At 39.2% G+C, this 18,582-nt stretch overlaps 1 protein-coding gene across 17 annotated transcripts in view; it reads right to left on the bottom strand.

The window, feature by feature from the left end:
* Window positions 1-18,248, bottom strand: part of Wnk1 (WNK lysine deficient protein kinase 1) — a 129,664-nt gene extending 111,416 nt beyond the window's left edge. For 4 of the 17 annotated variants that reach the window (XM_055604260.1, XM_055604259.1, XM_055604258.1 and 1 more), the window contains exon 1: window positions 17,278-18,229. In XM_055604260.1, the coding sequence (XP_055460235.1) occupies window positions 17,278-18,045 (768 nt within the window). In that variant the 5' untranslated portion in view covers window positions 18,046-18,229. Of the gene's footprint in view, window positions 1-17,277 lie in introns of all 17 variants that reach the window. The other 13 variants (XM_055604249.1, XM_055604247.1, XM_055604248.1 and 10 more) reach the window with 9 other exon arrangements.
* Window positions 18,249-18,582: the final 334 nt, after the last annotated feature.

The following is an 18,582-nucleotide window of genomic DNA, read 5'->3' on the forward strand; positions in this document are numbered from 1 at the left end:
AAAGAAAGAAAGAAAGAAAGAAAGAAAGAAAGAAAGAAAGAAAGAAAGAAAGAAAGAAAGGAAGGAAGGCTGAATCTGGGCAACTCCCAGTCCCTATTATTTGTTAATTGTGCTCTTGGTAAATTATTTAAGTTTCTCTACCTCTAAAATGTTGTTGACCTCTTACATATCACAAGTATTAAGTGAGAATATGGGTTTGGGAGATGGCTGTGCAAACTTCAGGACCTGATTTTGGATTCCTGGAAGACATTAAAGAAACAAAACAAAAAAGTGAAATGTCCCATCACTCATAAGCCAAAATTAGAGGTGCAGACAGAAGAAATCCACCCCAAAAAGTCTTAGGACAGCTAGCCTGAAATAGATAACACAGTAGCAAACCAAAAAGGTCCTGCCTCAAACAAGGTGGAAAGTAAGAATAGCACCAGGTTATTCTTCTCTGACCTCCACACCCACATTATAGCATATGCACAAACAAGTGTATATACACATGATGCACAAAAATAAATGTCTAAATTAAAATGTTTTCACCTTTTTCTTTGTTTTTCAAGACAGTTTCTCTGTGTAGCCTTGGCTGTCCTGGACACGCTTTGTAGACCATGCTGGCCTTGAACTCACAGAGATCAACCTTCCTCTGCCTCCCTGAGTGCTATTATTAAAGTAAAGGCACAGACCACCACAGCGGCCTTTACCCTTTTCTTTACATTTTTGTGTGCACACTTCAGTTTAGTAAAACTTTACATTAGATCCTACCAAGCTTCTACTGAAGTCACAACTCACCTTAACAGAAATTTAAAGAGAAATGATGTAAGAATTAGCAGTAATTCTACTACTCATGATGTAAATGATATAAGTTTTAGTAGTATATTTGATGTCATTTACCTCATCATATTGAATTATCTCAATTTACTCAATAAATACTCGTTCACATAAGTGAGACATTACCTTACTAATGTCACTGTGAATTTTTACATAAAATATCCACAAAAGCAAACCAATTTTCAAAGATTTATTTATTTTTATGTGTATGATTTCTTGTATGTACAAATGTGTATGCCTGGTGTCCTTGGACGAGAAGAGGGCACTGGATCTCCTGGAACTGGGGTTATAGAGTGGTACCATGTGGGTACAAGGAACCAAACTGTGGTCCTCTGAAAAACAAGTACTTTTAAACATTAAGCCATCTTTCCAGGCCAGTAAATCAATTTTTAAAAAATCTCTATCAGGAATATTTTTGAAATTAAAAACTTAGCAACTTTACTTAGCAAGATTTACTGTACTTTAAGTAAAAGGCAAAAAATTAAAAATAAAATTAGAGTTAAGATGAGCAAGCTATCTTATGATTTAAGTACACTATGTTACTGGCACCAAATCTCAGCATTTGTGAGTGCTAAAAATGCATTTGTAAACCTAGCTGTTCAGCAGGCTGAGGCAAGGTTACAAATCTACCCCAAAAAACATAAATTAAGACCATAACCTCAGCTAGGCATGGTGGCACACACCTGTAATCCCAGCACTCAGAAGGCAGAAGCAGGTGGATATCTGTGAGTTTGAAGCCAGCCTGGTCTACACAGAGAAGCCCTGTCTCAAAATAATAATAATATAACAACAACAAAGACCATAACCTCAAAACAATAAATTGATATCAACTAGAGCTAACGATATAAATACCTCAGTGGTAAAGCACTTGCCTAGCATGTGCAAAACCTTGCATTCAATCCATACCACCACCACCACCACCACAACAACAAAAAACAGCAATGAAAAAAATATTTTCAGATAGGCTGGAGAAAGAGTTCAGTGAGTAAAGGTCCTGTGATACAAGCCTGCCAACCCAAGTCCAATCCCCAGAACCCACATGGTTGGTGGAGGGGGAGAACCCACTCCCTAAAGTTATCTTCTGATCTCCACATGCAAGCTCCTCAAAAGCAACAAATAAAATTCTTTAAAAAAAAAATAATCTACATTTCCATTATAATCTGAATAACACTGTATTTGTAATAGAACATCACATAGTAATCTAGGTTAGGCAGGAAATGAGATCAGTTACGTGTGTCCACATAAAAAACTATGCTGTAACGTTCAAAATGTTTACAGTAACTCTTGGGCCAATGAGACAGCACAATTTGTACCATGCCTAACAACCTGAGTTCAATCTCCAGAACTCACACAGTAAGAGAGAACCAATTCCTGCCAGTTGTCAGATGTTACAGACCTCCAAACACATGCCATGGCACAATCTACCCTACAACACACACACACAATTAAATGTATTGATTTTAACATTTTAAAAAAATTACTATCTTTCTCTCATTCTCTCCCCCATTCCACCATACATACACACACACACACACACACACACATCTACAAATAACAAAATTAAGTATTTTCTTTAAAATTACAAATATATACAAGTCCTATGATCTCAAAGATCATAAAATCACTTCTATAAAGACAGGAATTTTCTTTTTCTTTTTCTAGCTAAGACAGTGCAAAGTAAGCAGACATTCAATAAACACTTGTCAAACAAATAAAAAACACATCATGAGCAGGAGCAGAGACTAATGGGAAACATTTCAAAATGATATCAACACTTTTAAGAATGGATAGATTCTAAGATGCCTCTGAGTATATATCAGTTTATATAAAACCGACTAGAAAGTAGTTCTCTTTAAACTCATTAAGAGTTTCTTGCCAGGCAGTGGTGGCCACACACCTTTAATCCCAAGAATAGGAAGGCTGAGGCAGGGGGATCTGAGTCCGAGACCAGCCAGGTCTACAGAGTGAGTTCCAGGACAGCCAAGGCTACATGAAGTGGGGTTCTTATATTTTCAAAACATCTTAGGTATGTTCTAGAGTAGACAGCTAATAAATATAGTAGGGCCTAAATCATCTTGAATGAACAGACAAGTAAACCACAAACCTGTAATCCTAATAATCACAAAACCGAAGCAGGACTCTGAGTTCCAAACTAGCCTATGTCACACAGTAAAGTCCTGTATGTATGCATGTATAAATAAATAAGGAAGCGAAAACACACATTAAACCTTCCCCACCTCCAAGCTTAGTCAATATACAAATCTAAACTTCCTCAAATAAATTCTCTCTTATTTTCTTTTGAGAAAGGGACTGCCATGGTTGGCCTAGAAATCACTTTGTAAATCAGGCTGGCCTTGGACTTGCAGCAACCCTGTCTCTGCCTCTGAGTACTGGGATCACATGTGTGGGTCAGTCACCATACCCAGCGAAATGTTTGTTGAGATAAGGCCTCCTTATGTAGCCCCTGTTATCCTGGAACTCAAGATGTAGACGAGGCTACTATCAAATTGACAATTGTCTGCCACTGCCTACTGAATGCTGAGATTAAAGGCGTTCAGGACCAGGCCAGATGCAGCAATATATTGCCAAATGTTATTTAAGCCCCTAATACTTGGCTTTACAAATTATATGAGAAAGGCAGGAAAGATGGTTTGACTGTGAAAGAACATTGGGCTATTCTTCCAGCCAACCCAAGTCTGATTCCCAGCACCCGTCGGACAGCTCACAACCATTTTTTAAAACTCTAGTTCAAGGGAACCCAATGCCCTCTTCAAAGGATCAAATCCCCTCTCATTTGATCTCCAAGGGCACTAGGCATTCACATGATGCAGACATATATGTCGGCAATATACCCATATACCTAAACACAAGAAAGAAATTATCTGAGAAGCAGTGAGCAGTCTTGAATGTCTGAAAGAAAGTTTAAAAGTAGAAAACAAAATTAAGTTTGGCAGTTTATCAAGAATGACTTAAAATTTTGTTCAAAATGATATATTTTTATCAAGTCATAAACTTCTTATATAATCTTAACTAAATACTTCCATTTGTAGGCCAAACATCCCAAGATCTCTGACAACTTAAAAATAATACACATTTGGATAAGAATTCAACTGTGAATTTTAGCTTCATAACTAAAATTTTAGTTATAAAAATGGTGTCTTTCAAGTGCTAGGATTACTGCCATGCACCACCACATCCAGCTGGGCAAGCACTCTACAAACTGAGTTACATCAGGGAAACAAGTTTTCTACTAAATAAACAAAGCAAAATAAAATCATGTATATTACTACTTTATTCACTAAAGCAAAAAATTGTAATCAATCTAGTTGTCCATTGATAGATGGATAAAGAACGTTTAGTATATAAATGTACAGATGAAATACTATTTAACAACAATGTAATCATAAAACTTGTAAAAACGAACTTTGAACTATAATATTTAAGTAAGGTCATACAATCTTAAAAGAAAAAAACTGCTGATGTTCCCTCATATGCAGAATCTAGCCAACAATATATGTGTATATGTAAACAAATGTACATTTGAGTACAGTATAACATATAGAAGAGAGACCAAAAAAGAGTAAATATTAGGGAATGAAGAAAGTTGAATGCAGGTGATGAACACAAGTTACAACTTCTATTTGTCTTTCTTACCAATAACCAACATATTCAAAAAATACGATAAGAAATATTTCTAATACAGACATGATGAAAAATGACTTGAGAAACACTTAAAAGAACAGATTCCAATTTTTATAATAATCAGATGGTCAAAGTACTACGAACTATAAGGAAAAACTTTAAATGCCATATTTCTGTATTTAGCAACTGCAAAAGAACTGCCATTTATAAAGAGTGGTAATGAAAGAAACCAGAAAGGAAAGTGCTGCAATATTTTAAAAAGGAAGTAGTAAAATTACTGTAATGTAAGCTCTTTTATAGCATTTTAACACGGAAAATTTGTTAGTCAATAGAGATAGAACATAAAGCTAACCAAAACTTAAAATTTAAATGCTGTAAAATGTAAAGGAAATCAGTCAATAATAATGTATATTTAACCAATATAGCCAAATATTATCATTTCAACCTATAATGTTAAGTTATAATTGAAACCTATTAGTTTTTACTTTCTTTTTGTCCTAAATTTTCCAAATTCAAAAAGAATACTTATTAATTTGAATGGCAAATTTTCATCAGAAATATCTGACCCATATTTAAACCTCATACAATTCACAACTGATAAAGTAGATTTAACACAAATGGACTTTGTTTTAAGCATATTTTTAAAGCTCTATGGTCATTTTCAGGTGACACAGATCCAAGTAGCCAATGGCCCTCAGAACACCAGTATGCCCAAGTTTTATTGTGATTACACTATCTTACCTATGACTCTCCATCCATCTTTGAAAAAGACACACTGACTGACACGGTAGGAAACCAAGAAGTGAAAAAAAGTACTATCACAATGGATGAAAGAAGAGTAGGCTCACAGACTGACAAGAAGCTGCTGCATTAAAACACGAAAATTATACAGCCAGCCCCACTCTCTGCTTCTCCTCCTTCAGGGACCCCCTCTAGTCTCCCAGTTCCTCCTAGGAACTTGTATAATGCCAATACCCTAGAAAGAGGCCTTCCTAAGGGCCCTCCTCTTCCTGGGATGATACCCATAGAATTTGACCCTGGAATGAGGCCACACATGGGAAGCACATGCCAATGATTCTCAGGGCTCCAAAGAAGGGGGCCTCCCAGCAGCCCCAGGATAGCACCCACTCAGCTGGGATAACTTAGCTAGACAGTTAAGAATAGAAGGGGTCTTTCTTTATCAGTTCTGTTTCTATTTCACCAGAAGATTGCAGAGCTGTACCTCACCTGAGTGTTTCCTAATGGCCTACCAATAAAAACATGCTCCCTTCCTAACAAAAGAATAGTTTTGAAGACAAGCCTGGTGGCATATGCCTTTAATCCCAGTGCTTGGGAGTCAGGGGCAGGTGGATCTCTGTGAGGCCTGCCCAGTCTACAGGGAAAGTCCAGGACAACCAAGACTACACAGAGAAAGCCTGTCTAAAAAAAAAAAAAAAAAAAAGTTCTGAAAGGGAGAAATGAGATTTTATTTGTTTATTTATTTATGCACATTGGTGTTTTGCCTGCATGTGTCTGTGTAAGACTGTTGGATTCTCTTGAAACTGGAGCTACAGTATAATTAAATAAGCTGTCAGTTGACTAGTGGCAATCATAACAAGCAGAAAAAAAATAAGATTTAGAGCTCTACAACGTAAACTAGCTCAGCATGGTAACGTATACTCTTAGTTCCAGCACTCTAGAGGTAGAGGCAGGCAGATCTGTATGCATTTGAGGCCAGCTTAGTCTACACAGTTGAGTTGCAGACCAAGCAGATTCGCATGGCAAGACTTTATTTAAAAAGGGTGTGAAGATGGGGGGGGGGGGGGGGGGGGGGCTACAAAAGACCCATCAGTTAAGAGCACTGTCCGCTCTTCTGAAGAACCCAGGTTCAGTTTCCAGAACCCACATGGAAATTAACTACCATCTGTAACTCCAGTTCCAGAGATCTACAGGCACATGCAATTAGTACAAAACACCCACACATAAAATAAATAAAATCTCTTTTAAAAAAGAATAATTTGGTATTCAAACACTAAAGCTTGCATCCAGTCTAAACATACTATAATACACACAGTATTTTTTTTTTGAAACAGAATCTCAATATGTAACATAGGTTAGATATTGAAATAAGTACACAGCCAACACGGTGGCGCACACCTGTAATCCCAGCACTCTGGGAAGCAGAGGCAGGCAGATCTCTGAGTTTAAGGCCAGCCTGGTCCACAAAGGGAGTCCAGGACAGCCAAGGCTACAGAAAAAAATGAAGGAAGGAAGGACAGATGGGTATACTTTTATACCTTTATGTGCATTGGTGTTTTACCTGCATGCATTTCTGTAGAAGGGTATTGAATCACCTGAAACTGGAGCTAGAGACAGTTGTGAGTTGCCATGTAGATGTTTGGAATTGACCCCAGGTCCTCTGGAACAGCAGCTAGTGTTCTTAACCTGAGCCGTCTCTCCAGACCCCACATAGTATTTTTTTATTAATTAAATAAAAATGAACCAGATTGAAGAATGTCACTAAAGTAGAAAGATCCTGCCAACCTATCTATCTACCCTATCACAACACTATTTTTGAACCTGACATATCCTAAAACAAGATATTGTACAGTCAAGTATCAATTACCCCTGCTCTCAGAAGGTATGAGACTGAACTCAAAAGAACTATTCCAGTCTAATGAACATCAGAAATCCAGACCTAAGGGATATTTATTATGCTCATACATGTAGGCTGGTAGGAACACAAGTAATATATCAACTGATAGTTAAGTGGTAAAATTATCTTGCAGGTTATAACTCCATTATTTCTAAAACTGAAATTTCAAAACCCAGAAATACAGAGAATATGGCCTATATTATAAAACCAAAAAAAGAAGCTCCCAACACCTAGAATATCACACTAATAATTTACTTATTCAGGCATCACTTACAGGAAACAACCAAACGTAGAAGCAAGAAAGACTCAAGTATTACAAACCCAAAATGCTAAAAGTGATGAAGTTTATTCACACCTATTCTCCTTTAAAACACTAAAGCCAATTCTAACAAAAGTATCAGTTCTACTGCCTAGTACAGAGAATATCTGAAGCAATCATTAATAAGGATACTGAGGCCACACATTATACACCCATAATTCTAGCACCAAGGGAGGCAAAGCAGAGAATTATGAGTTCAAGGCCAATTTGAGCTACATAGAGAGCTACTGTTTTAAAACAAAGGAAGTATTAATGACAAAATCTTTCTAATTTGACAGCCAAAACTTTAGTTATGTCAAGTTACTAGAAGTAAAGGAACATACTATTTCCATAATAATAATCTCACATTGACTGTCAAAAAAATAAGTATCTTTAAAATACTTAACCCTGACAGAAGTAATATTTTCTATAATAAACAATATCTACAACATCTAAAAATCTATAAGCACATCAAATTAATAAAACAAACCTTCTAAAACTATATGTATATTGCCTAAAAGGCCACTTAAGAGACTTTTTTTCCAGCAAGGATAAACATGTGTGACATTATAAATAATTGCTAAATGAAACAAAACCTAGATTCCACTAAATCCACACTGATTTCTTCCAGAAAGTACTTACTAGTGGAAAGAACAAGATAACCGGATGCAGCATACCTTGGTAGCATGCCTATAATACTAGCACTCAGGAAGACAGAGGCAGGTAGAGCTCTGTGAGTTCGAGGCCAGGCTGGTCTACAAAGAGAAACCCTGTCTCGAAAAAGAAAAAGAGAAAGAGAAAGAAAAAGAACTACTACTACTACTACTAAGATACAAGATCTCACCATATAGGCCTGGCTAGCCTGGAACTCTGAGCTATTCACCTCTCTCTCTGTCTCCCTAATGCTGGGATTACAGACATGTGCCACCAATCCTGGGCACATCAGTGATCTTAAAAAGCTATTAAACCTAAATTTGTTTCCTCAAATATAAGTCAAAAAACTATACTATCTACCCTGTAGTGCAGCTGTGAAATTACAAGTAATTTATACAGTGGGGTTAGGCAAGCAGATAACGGTCAGTAACTTTTAATTGCCTTTCCCCAGTAATTATAAAGAATTCATTTTGCAAACACACTTAAATATAGAGCCTAAACAAAGTATTACATATATATGTATATAGTATTTAAACTTTTTTGTTTAAAATAAAAGAAAAACAAAAAACATTCTAGAAACAACCTTTCTGTATAATGAAATTTAACTTAAAATCTTGCTGTTTTAGGCTGGTGAGGTAGCTCAGTAGTAAGAGCACCTGCCAACCCAAGTTCCATCCCTGGTACCCATAATGGAAGGAATGAACAATCCTGAGTGCTGCCATTTGAAGGGCATAGATGCACTGTAGGATGCATGCTCCTATACATTCGTGCAGGTCAGAGGACAACTTAGGATTCTGTTTTCTCTATCCACCATGTGGGTCCCTGAAACCAAACTTAGGTCAACAGACTTGGTGGCAAGCACTATTACCTGCTGAGTCATCTCACAAACCCTCAATGCTTTTATTTATTTTTATTATTTTAAATTACATATGTCTCTGTGTGTACCTGAGTGCAGGTATCCACAGAGGTGAGGGATATCTGCCATCACTGGAGATGATATTACAGGAAGTTATAAGCCACCTGATGTGGGTGCTGAAAATTGAACTCTGATCCTTTGAAAGAATATGTGTGCCATCTCTACAGATCAATGCTTCAATTTTTAAATACATGTTTGCTTGTATATTAGTCTGTCTCATTCTTAATCATGCCTTCCACTTACCCAGTTATCCTCCGTTCTGGTCCTTCAACCTTGCAAAAAGAAATAAATGGGCAGGCAACACTTACTGTCTCTACTTCTACTTATTCACTTCTTAGTTCCACTACAAATTTCTTATCCTAAGCAATCTTTTTAATCCATGAACAGAATGTGTACATCAGTGATCTGATTCACTAGTTTCATCTCTCACTATTTAACACATTATAGTCTTTGTTTGATTTACAAAGAGACCATCTGCCTGTAGACATCTAAAGTATATATTGGCCAAAAATAGAACTGTCTCCAAGATGCTGAAATCTAGCAGTACAAAATGAAGATATAACAGTGCTTTTATTTGGAGAAAGACTATACTTTTGATAGGCATACTCAATATGTAAGAAGCAAGCATTTACACTTCTAACAGCATTTAAAGTACCTTTTATTTTATACTATACTGTCTATTTTTCAAAGTAACCTTCACATACTGACCCTCAACAATCCTAACTCACTTAAGAAACACTGCTAATATATCAGAAATACAGACTGTTGGAAGGATACTGCTGTTTGAGGTTGCAATCCTCCCAGTCCGGACAGCCATTCTGAGCTCGGCCTTAAGGTGCAAGACTCCCTCTCCCCAGCAGGCCTCCTGCTCTCTGCCTGACTTCATCTGGAGAGTGTCTTTAGACATAGATACACGGCCTTTGACACAACTCCCTGCTAGCTCTCTCCTCCCTGGGACTATAGGTTAATTAGGTACTGTGTTCCTGTTCATATGATAGGAGTGTGCTGTTTAATGCAAATCAAGCATCTTTGAAATGCCCAATTTTAACCAATTATGTATACCTATTCTTGGAGCCTCCCCCCATGGACTCCCCAAGGGGTATACAGCCTCTGTTGTCTGAAATTAAAGTTGAACTAGCTCCTTAGTCACCGCCTTCCAAGCTCTGTACCTCATCTTCTGCCCCTCCTGCCTTCATGGGCTGGTAGAAAACAGTCCCCTAAGCAGAAAGAAAACCACAACAGATTATATCCTTTACTCCAAAGCAGTTAATGTAAAACGAAAATATTCTGCCTTGGTTCTATGTTACACAACATATTTTGTCATAGTAAATTTTTCAAAGACCACTGAAATAGATAAGATTATGTAAATAATTTCAAGTAAATACAATTAAATATTTTAAGAATTATATATGGGAGCTGGGGGTTTAGCTCAGTGGTAGAGCCCTTGCCCAGCAAACACAAGGCCCTGGGTTCAGTCCTCAGCTCTGGGGGAAAAGAAAAGAATTATATATAGAATTCAAAGAAAAAAAATGTTTTCCAGATGTATGTCAGGGGATGCAACAAAGGTCTCGGCAGATTCTAGAAACAAAGGGTTGAGCAAAGGTGGCATTTGGGAAACTGATAGATCATATCAGAATGTTATAGGCAAAGGCCATGTGAAGCTAAGGAACTTGAAAGTACCAACATTACATTCAACTATAATGTTCCTTTTCTAAGAGTAGAAGAGTAAGAGATTTGCCACACAAATCAAGTCTTCACAGATAACCTCAAAACAACATAAATATGACCCTGCATAATCACAGCTAATACTCATGGACCAAGTTCTGAGCTACTTTGTTTGAGGCAGTCTCACTCACAGCAATCCTCCTGCCTCAGCCTCCCAACTACTGGGAATTACAGGTATTAACTACACACCTGGCTAAAACAGGTTTTCTTTATACTGGCTGTACAAATAGAATAAACACAGAATTTTCCCAAGGCAACAAGAATCATGTAACAGAACTAGGATATAAATGTAAGCAATCTCGTGGGTTTTTGTTGTTGTTGTTGTTCATTGGTTGGTTGGTTTTGGTTTGTCAAAACAGAGTTTCTCCGTGCAGCCTTGGCTGTCCTTGAACTCACTCTGCAGACCAAACTGGCCTTGAACTCAGAGATCCACCTGCCTCTGCCTGGAATTAAAGGCATGACAACACTGCCTGGCTGGCAACCTAGTTTTTAACTTTGTCCACTTGCAGAAAATTTGACCTCTTCAAACCAAAAGCAAGACCACACTAAGCCTAACATTTTTCTTTTGTCTGTTTTTCAAGACAAGGTTTCCCTGTGTAGACCAGGCTAGACTCAGAGAAATGTGCCTGCCTCTGCTAGGATTAAAAGTGTGCACCCCTACCACCCAGTCCTTCACATATTCTATAAGACCAGATATGTCCTACGTTTAAAAAAGAAAATGCAAGTTACTAAAAATATAGTAATATAAAGAACTGAGGTAAGGCTTGAACATGGTGACACATGATTTTAAGAACTTTAATCCTAACACAGAGACAGGTGGATCGCAGTGAACTGCAAGCCAGCCTGGTCTACAAAAGAAGATCCAAGACAACCATGGTTGTTACACAGAAAAACCCTGCCTCAAAAAAATAATTAACTAAATAATAATAATAGTAATAACAATAATAATAATAATAGTAATAATAATAATAGTATTAATAATATACCAAAGATCTACTAAACTGTAGTGATTTTCATTTCAAGTATTTTCAGAAATTATTTCATTTGTTCTGCCATCTGTTTTATATAAAACATTGGTTCTCCACCTTCCTAATGCTCCTAAAATGCTGTAACCCATGTTGTGATGAGCCCCAACCATGAAAATTATTTTCATTGCTACTTCATAACTGTAATTTTGCTGTTATAAATCATAATGTAAATATCCTACATTGAGAATTGCTGATCTAAAAGAAAAAAATTAAAGCTATCAGAAAACCCAAATAACAACAGGATAAATTCTGAACAAGGAAGCCCAGTTTTAATTGAATAGTGCCACAGGGATAAATTAGAGTAAATTTCACATGACCAGGATCTTGCACTTGAATTTTTAATGTGAACAAATGAAATCAGGCAATGTTTCATTCCCACTATGTTTTATACAATAAAATCTCTTTCCAAATCCTTAGACTAGTAATAACTATGCTAGTTTGGGTCAGAAAAAAAGGTAAATAAGGAAAAGTGACAGTATTTAAATGCTTAAGATTATAAAAAAAAGCACATTTTTTTGAAAGTCAACAAAATATAATTCTCAACAAGTTACTTCCTAGAGCAATAAATATGTATTTCAGGATTTGTTTTGGTTTAGAACAGTGTATCTATCGTTCTGTAGCCCCAGCTGGCCCTGAATTTGTAGAAGACCTTATTGTTTCAGGCTCCTAAAACCTAGGTTGTCTGCATACAAACACTGTCTCTGCTACATGACTGCTGCTAGGACTGAAGGTCTGCACCACCACACCAAGTTAACATACATCTTAAATCCAATTTTACTTAGCCAAAATCCTATTGTTTCAAACTCTGTTCTGTTTAAAAGGGACAAAGCATTATTTCAAAATTACCAGTCATTCTTAAAATCTGCATAGCAGCTGCCTTTATACTAAAAAGGAAAGAAGACACGGATGTGGGGCTCATACCTGTAATCCCAGTACTCAGAAGGCTAAAATAGGATTGCTCTAAGTTTGAGACCAGCCTAGGATACACAGTGGTAGGTCAGCCTGTGGTACAAGGTAAGCCCTTACCTCAAAATGAAAAATCAAAACAATCAATTGAAGAGGTTCAGTTCATTGAGTTATTTTAAAGCTGGCAGAGGAATAAATTATGGTCTGAGTCACAGAACTATATCCCATTTCTGCAGCACTGCTAATCTTGAAACATTAATATATAGTTAAGAGCCAGGTTTGATAGTGTACAACTTTAATCCCAGCACTTGGAAGGCAGAGGCAGATGGCTGGATCTCTGTGAGTTTGAAGCCAGCCTCTTCTATAGAGCAAGTTCCAGGACAGCCAGGGCTACAAAAAGAAACCCTGTCTCAAAAAAAAAACAAAAACATATACTTAGGAACACAAACCTTAACTTGGTAAAAGGCACCTTACCATATATGCACTATGTAGAATGGAATGTAAACAAAAATTATGATTTCTACCTCTTCTTTTAGGTAAAACTGAAACAAAATGTCATCAATATATAGTGCATCAAATAAACTCACTAGAGACAACCTATGAAAAAAATGTCAGAAATAAGTAAATTACTAGGTCTTTGTATGTTTTCTTAAAGCAAATTATACTGTTTCCTAATAAGCATGCTCCCACCAACTACTCTAGTCTCCAGAAGAGTAACGTAAACTCTACAGAACTCTACTAGTAATATTTTTCCACCAGCACAGCTGAGTAATTCAAGTACGGCATTTGCCTAATAGATTCTGATAAAGAATTCTCGTTTTAGGAGTTCTCAGTTATTACTTAGGACTGTGGTATCAAAATATTACCTATGTATTATTGAGAACAAATGCTTGTTTCGGTAGATAGCGACACACAATGTGACTCTAAAAATAACCTTAACAATAGGAAGTTTCATTTGTACACCCCGCTCACTTATTCTAAGTCTATATCCCTATATAAAGTGATAAAAATTAAAAAATAATTTGTCATTATTAGAGGACTTTAGAAATTTACTTCTATACAAAATTAGTATTACTTCATTTGAAATTACTAATTAGGCCATCTACTGGGACTACAAATGCGGTTTGGTTTGGTTTGGTTTGGTTTGGTTTGGTTGTTTGGTCTATCAAGCCGCTGCGTAGTTCTGGATTTCCTGGAAATTCACTATCTAAACCAGACTAGCCATGAACTCACAAAGAGACCCACCTGCCTCTGCCTCCTGAGCACTGGGATTAAAGGCGTGTGCCACCACTGCCTGGCTGGCCCTTCTAGTATTAATACACTAAAATTTTTAAAGCCAGGCATGGTAGTACATGCCTATAATCACACTGCTAGGAAGGTAAACGCAGGAGTTCAAGACTATCCTGGGCAATATAGCATAAAACTTGTCTCAAAACAAATAAAAAACACTCAGATTTTTTAACTTAATGGAACACAATACTATTCCTGTCTTGCAAAAATAAAACAAAAAACTATATTCAAGTATACATTCCAGTTGGTGATCCGTTCAGTGGTAGAGCATATAATACCCTAAATTCAATCCCTAGTAATGGGGGGGTGGGGGAAATGTACATTCAATGTCATTTTCTCCCCAAAAGGTTATTTTTTTTTTCCTTTCCAAAGCTTTACTTATACTTAGGTTTGACCTTTAATTTAGACCCAAAGATAAAAGTTGAAAACACTGGCTTACTAATACTTTGATCAAAAACAAACCCCCAAAATAGCCTGACTACTTCTTTAAAGTGATCTTATACTAGGAGTCACATTTATTTTTAATATGGAAGGGAATTTTTTTAAGTCAAAATGAAAAACTTTCAGAACTTGATTAAAAGACCTGAAAGTTCTATAAACTTTCTATAGGCCTCATTCTATAAGCTAAGATTTATTTGGTTCTGCTCCCAAATGGTAACTTGGATTAAAAATAGTCAACGTAGTATTTTCTTTAGTTTGATCACATCCTTGTCAACTAAGGCCAAAGCCAGGTGATGGTGGTACAACTCCTTTAATCCCAGCACTCAGGAGGCAGAGGCAGGTTGATCCTGTGAATTCAGGTGCAGCCTGGTCAACAGAGCTAGTTTCAGGACAGCCAGGGCTGTTACATATGAAACCCTATCTCAAAAAAAAAAACAAAAACAAAAACAAAAAGAGCCCTAAGTCCAAAAAAAACTTAATATATTCTGAGAGAAAATGAGGAGTTTTAAAGTTATTATTGTGACATTAGACAGATTGAGCTTTTTACACTGTATTATTAGTTCCGAGACAAAGTGAAAACTAACACACTACATTCTGAGAAGTCCTTTTAAAATTGGAATTAACTGAGTGCTAGGGATATAGTACTGTTACAGAGCTTGCCCAGAATGCAAAAGCTCCTGAGTTCAATCTCCAGAGCAAAAAAAAAAAAAAAATAAAAAAATAATAATAATAAAATAAAAATGAAAAAGTAAAGGCACACATTCATAAATGAAACTGTAATTGAAGAATTAAATTCCTGGATCAGTAACAATGATCCTTGGTACAAAAAAGTGCCTTCCTGTAAATTAGTTACATCAAAATTATTGAGAATGACTGACCAGTAGGAATAGAGGCATACTTTGACTAGTCTATCAAATAAATGAATAAAGTATGTTGCCTGCCCCGGTGTGGCTCAAGCCTGCAATACCCACACTCCAGAGGCTAGGGCAGAAGAATCAAGAATTCAAGACTAGCTTGGACTACCCAATGAGCTTCAGGACAGGTTTGACTACTCAGAGTAAAACAATGTCTCAAACAAAACAAACTCATTTAAAAGTAAATTCTTTAAAAGGCCTGTCACTTTACAACTCTAATCCACTACAAAATTAACAAGGCTTTTTTTTTTTTTTACTTCATTTTGTTATGAACTTAGAAGTTCCATATTCAGTGTCCAACTCAAGAAACTGTGTTCCTAAAGACCTTGTCAATTTCAAGTTTACTTCCACATGCTGTGCTAACTTCCTTTCACATTTTTAAAATAACAAAAGAACATTTATTTCCATTGGAGGGAATTTCAAACATATAGTGGGGAAGTGGAGGGGAAGCTTAACTGACTACCTTGCATTGAACAGTCATGTGCTGCTATTGCTGAAGCTGGGTGATGGTCACATTCCTCTTACCTTCTCTAGATACTCAGAAGCAAATTCCACATATCATTCCTTTCACATTTCATATGGCCTTGGATCATTTGGAAACCAGGATGTTTATTTACTAATTTTTAGGTAAATGAAGTTCTGAGACTATTTCAGTTACTTTTCAATCCTATTTCAGTTTGGTACATTTTCTTGACCAAAAAAAAAAAAAAAAATTCAGTTGTGGCACGTGGCACTTTCATCTACAATGTAGCTGAAATTCTGCTTCCACCATTAATACATTTTCATTTCTGGGTGAGAACAAGAGCTAACAAACCAATATCTACATAGGTGCTTTCTAATATTTGTTGCTTATTGCTATAATAAGTCAAGCAATTAGTAGTCCAAAATAATCTGTTTAAGTGTAGAATATACCTGCACTTTATTTATAACACGAAATTTCCCCTGTGAGATTAAAAAATGAAAGCAACGTAGTAATCCGTTGGACTCCTGGGAAGTTTGGTTTAAAAATCTTTTATTTCCCTGGCATAGTGGCACAAACTTGTAATCCTAGTACCCTGGAAGCTGAGACAGAAGGATCAACAAGTTGAGGACAAACTGGGCTATCCTTCAGGACACTGTCACAGAAATCTGTTATAACAAGATGACAACAATGATGGTATGATACAATTTTGCATGGACTTTTACTACTCACTATGGACTGAATAGGACTGAAGACAGACACTCTAATGAACAGTGTCAGATCACAGCTAGCCACATGGCTTAAGCATCTGTAGGTGGCAAAATAGCAAATGCACACTGTACCTTCCTAGTCCCAAAGCACTTATCTTTAAAGAAAAAGAGAAGAGAATTGGGAATCAGAGACTGGGTTGTTGTTTTGATGTTTTTAAGACAGTGTCTCACTATGCAGCCCAGACTGGCCTTGAACTTCAGATTCTCCTGCCTCAGCCTCTGGAGTAGTTGGGATTTAGACCAGCCCTGTTAGCACCTGGAAAGAATGTTTTATTATTTACTAAGCGTCTATGCTGCTATCAAGCTTGTACCTTAAGGCACAGATGAAACACACAAGGCAGTTCATTATTGCAGACTCCAATGCGACTGAAGAGCACAGGGAAAAAAGGTTTGATATTTACTTAAAGCAAAAACATTCCCCAAAGGCTGAGGATATATATAGCTCAGTGGGAAAGCACTTGCCCAGGCCTGGGGTTCAATCCCCAGTACAAGGAGGGTGGAAGGGAGAAACCCTTTCCCAATAATTCCACTTTTCCTGCAAAGACTCAAATGACTTTTCCCCCGCTGCCCGGTAGCAATCCCTCTTGACACCAATAGTTCCTATCTTTTCCAAACACCTAACTACAAGTTCCACAACCTCCCAATTCCAACCTCTTCGGAAGCCCCTCCCCCTCCCACTCAGAGTCTGCGAATTACAAGTAAGGGGTGAACTCCATAAACTGGCTTAACCGAGCCAAATTTGGGATCCAAACGACCGAGTAAGAAAGGAGGAGGGGCATTACCTGCAATTCACACCAGGCGACTTCCACAGTGGTTTCCGTGTCCAGACCTTTGTAGACCGTCTTAAAGGAGCCTCTGCCGATCTCGATGTCAAATTTGAGAAAGCGACCGTCGTTGGACATGCCCACGGCCTTGGTCTCCAGCTCTTCGATATCATCCTGTTGCTGGTGCCGCTGATCCTCCGGAGGCTCTTTGGCGCTGCCGCCACCACTGCCGCTTCCACTTCTGGCCGGCGGTGGCTCCTCTTTGCTCCCCACGAGGCTGGGCTGGGACACCGGGCGGTCTTTGCCGGTACTGCTGGCGACGGTGGCGGTGGCCGGGCCGACAATGGCTTGATCCCCAGGGGAGGCAGCGGCCGCCGAGGGCTGCTCAGACACCTGGGAGGCAACGGCGGCGGTCAAAGTTTCCTCTCTGTGAGGCTCGGGTGGAGCACTCTGAGGCACCACTGCGGCTACACTGGGTTGGGGGACGGCGAGAGGGAGGCCGGGCACCTCCAGCGCGGTGGCATTCGAGTCGCAGATGACGCTCCGGCGGAAGAAGCGGTGCTCCGTGGGGGTGGGGGTGGCGGCCGCCCCACGGCTGTCCTTGTCCATAGTGTGGCGGCGGCGCCGGTATTCCTCAGTCCTGCCAATCCCCGAGTCGGCCGCCGTGGCCCCCAGTTTCTCGCCCACGGAAGAATCGGAGCTGGAGCCGTTCTTGGGGACGGGCGCCGGGGGCGAAAGGAAGCCCGGGGTGCCGCTCTGCTTCTCGGCGGCGGCGCCGTCAGACATGGCTGGTCCGCTGGGGTGAAGAATGCGGGCTCGGATTTATGAATGAAAAGGGGGGAAGAGGGGTGGCCCCGGGAGAGCCACCAAGAAGTGCCGGGCAGCGCTCCTTACGGCGGGCTCGGAGCCACCGGGCGACTCTCCCTCAGCGCTGACCGGGCGCCCCGAGGGCGACGCGGGACACCGGGTCCGGCTGCGGCGGCTGCTGCTGCTGCTGCTGCTGCTGCTGCGGCTCGCGGGGCGGGCTCGTCGGCCGGCGAGGAGGGAACGGAGCCACGGGGGTTAGCGCCGCACAGTCCGCATCCATCCTGCAGCGAGCGCTGGCCGGCAGGGCTGGGGCAGCAGGGGCGCCGCAGTCATGAGGAGCGGGGCGCGGGGCTGGCTCCCGGGCGAGCGGATGCGACCGGAGTGAAGACGCCTGGGCTCCCGCCGCCGCCGCCCGCCGACTACGGCGGGATAGGCCCTGAGGGCGGAGGCACGGCGCGCGCGACGGACGAGCCCCGACGCCGGGCGGTGGCAGCCCGGGGCACACGGGTGGGAGGG

This window comes from Psammomys obesus, unplaced genomic scaffold (genome assembly GCF_907164565.1).
Source record: "Psammomys obesus unplaced genomic scaffold, mPsaObe1.curated_primary_1811, whole genome shotgun sequence".
NCBI lineage: Eukaryota > Metazoa > Chordata > Mammalia > Rodentia > Muridae > Psammomys > Psammomys obesus.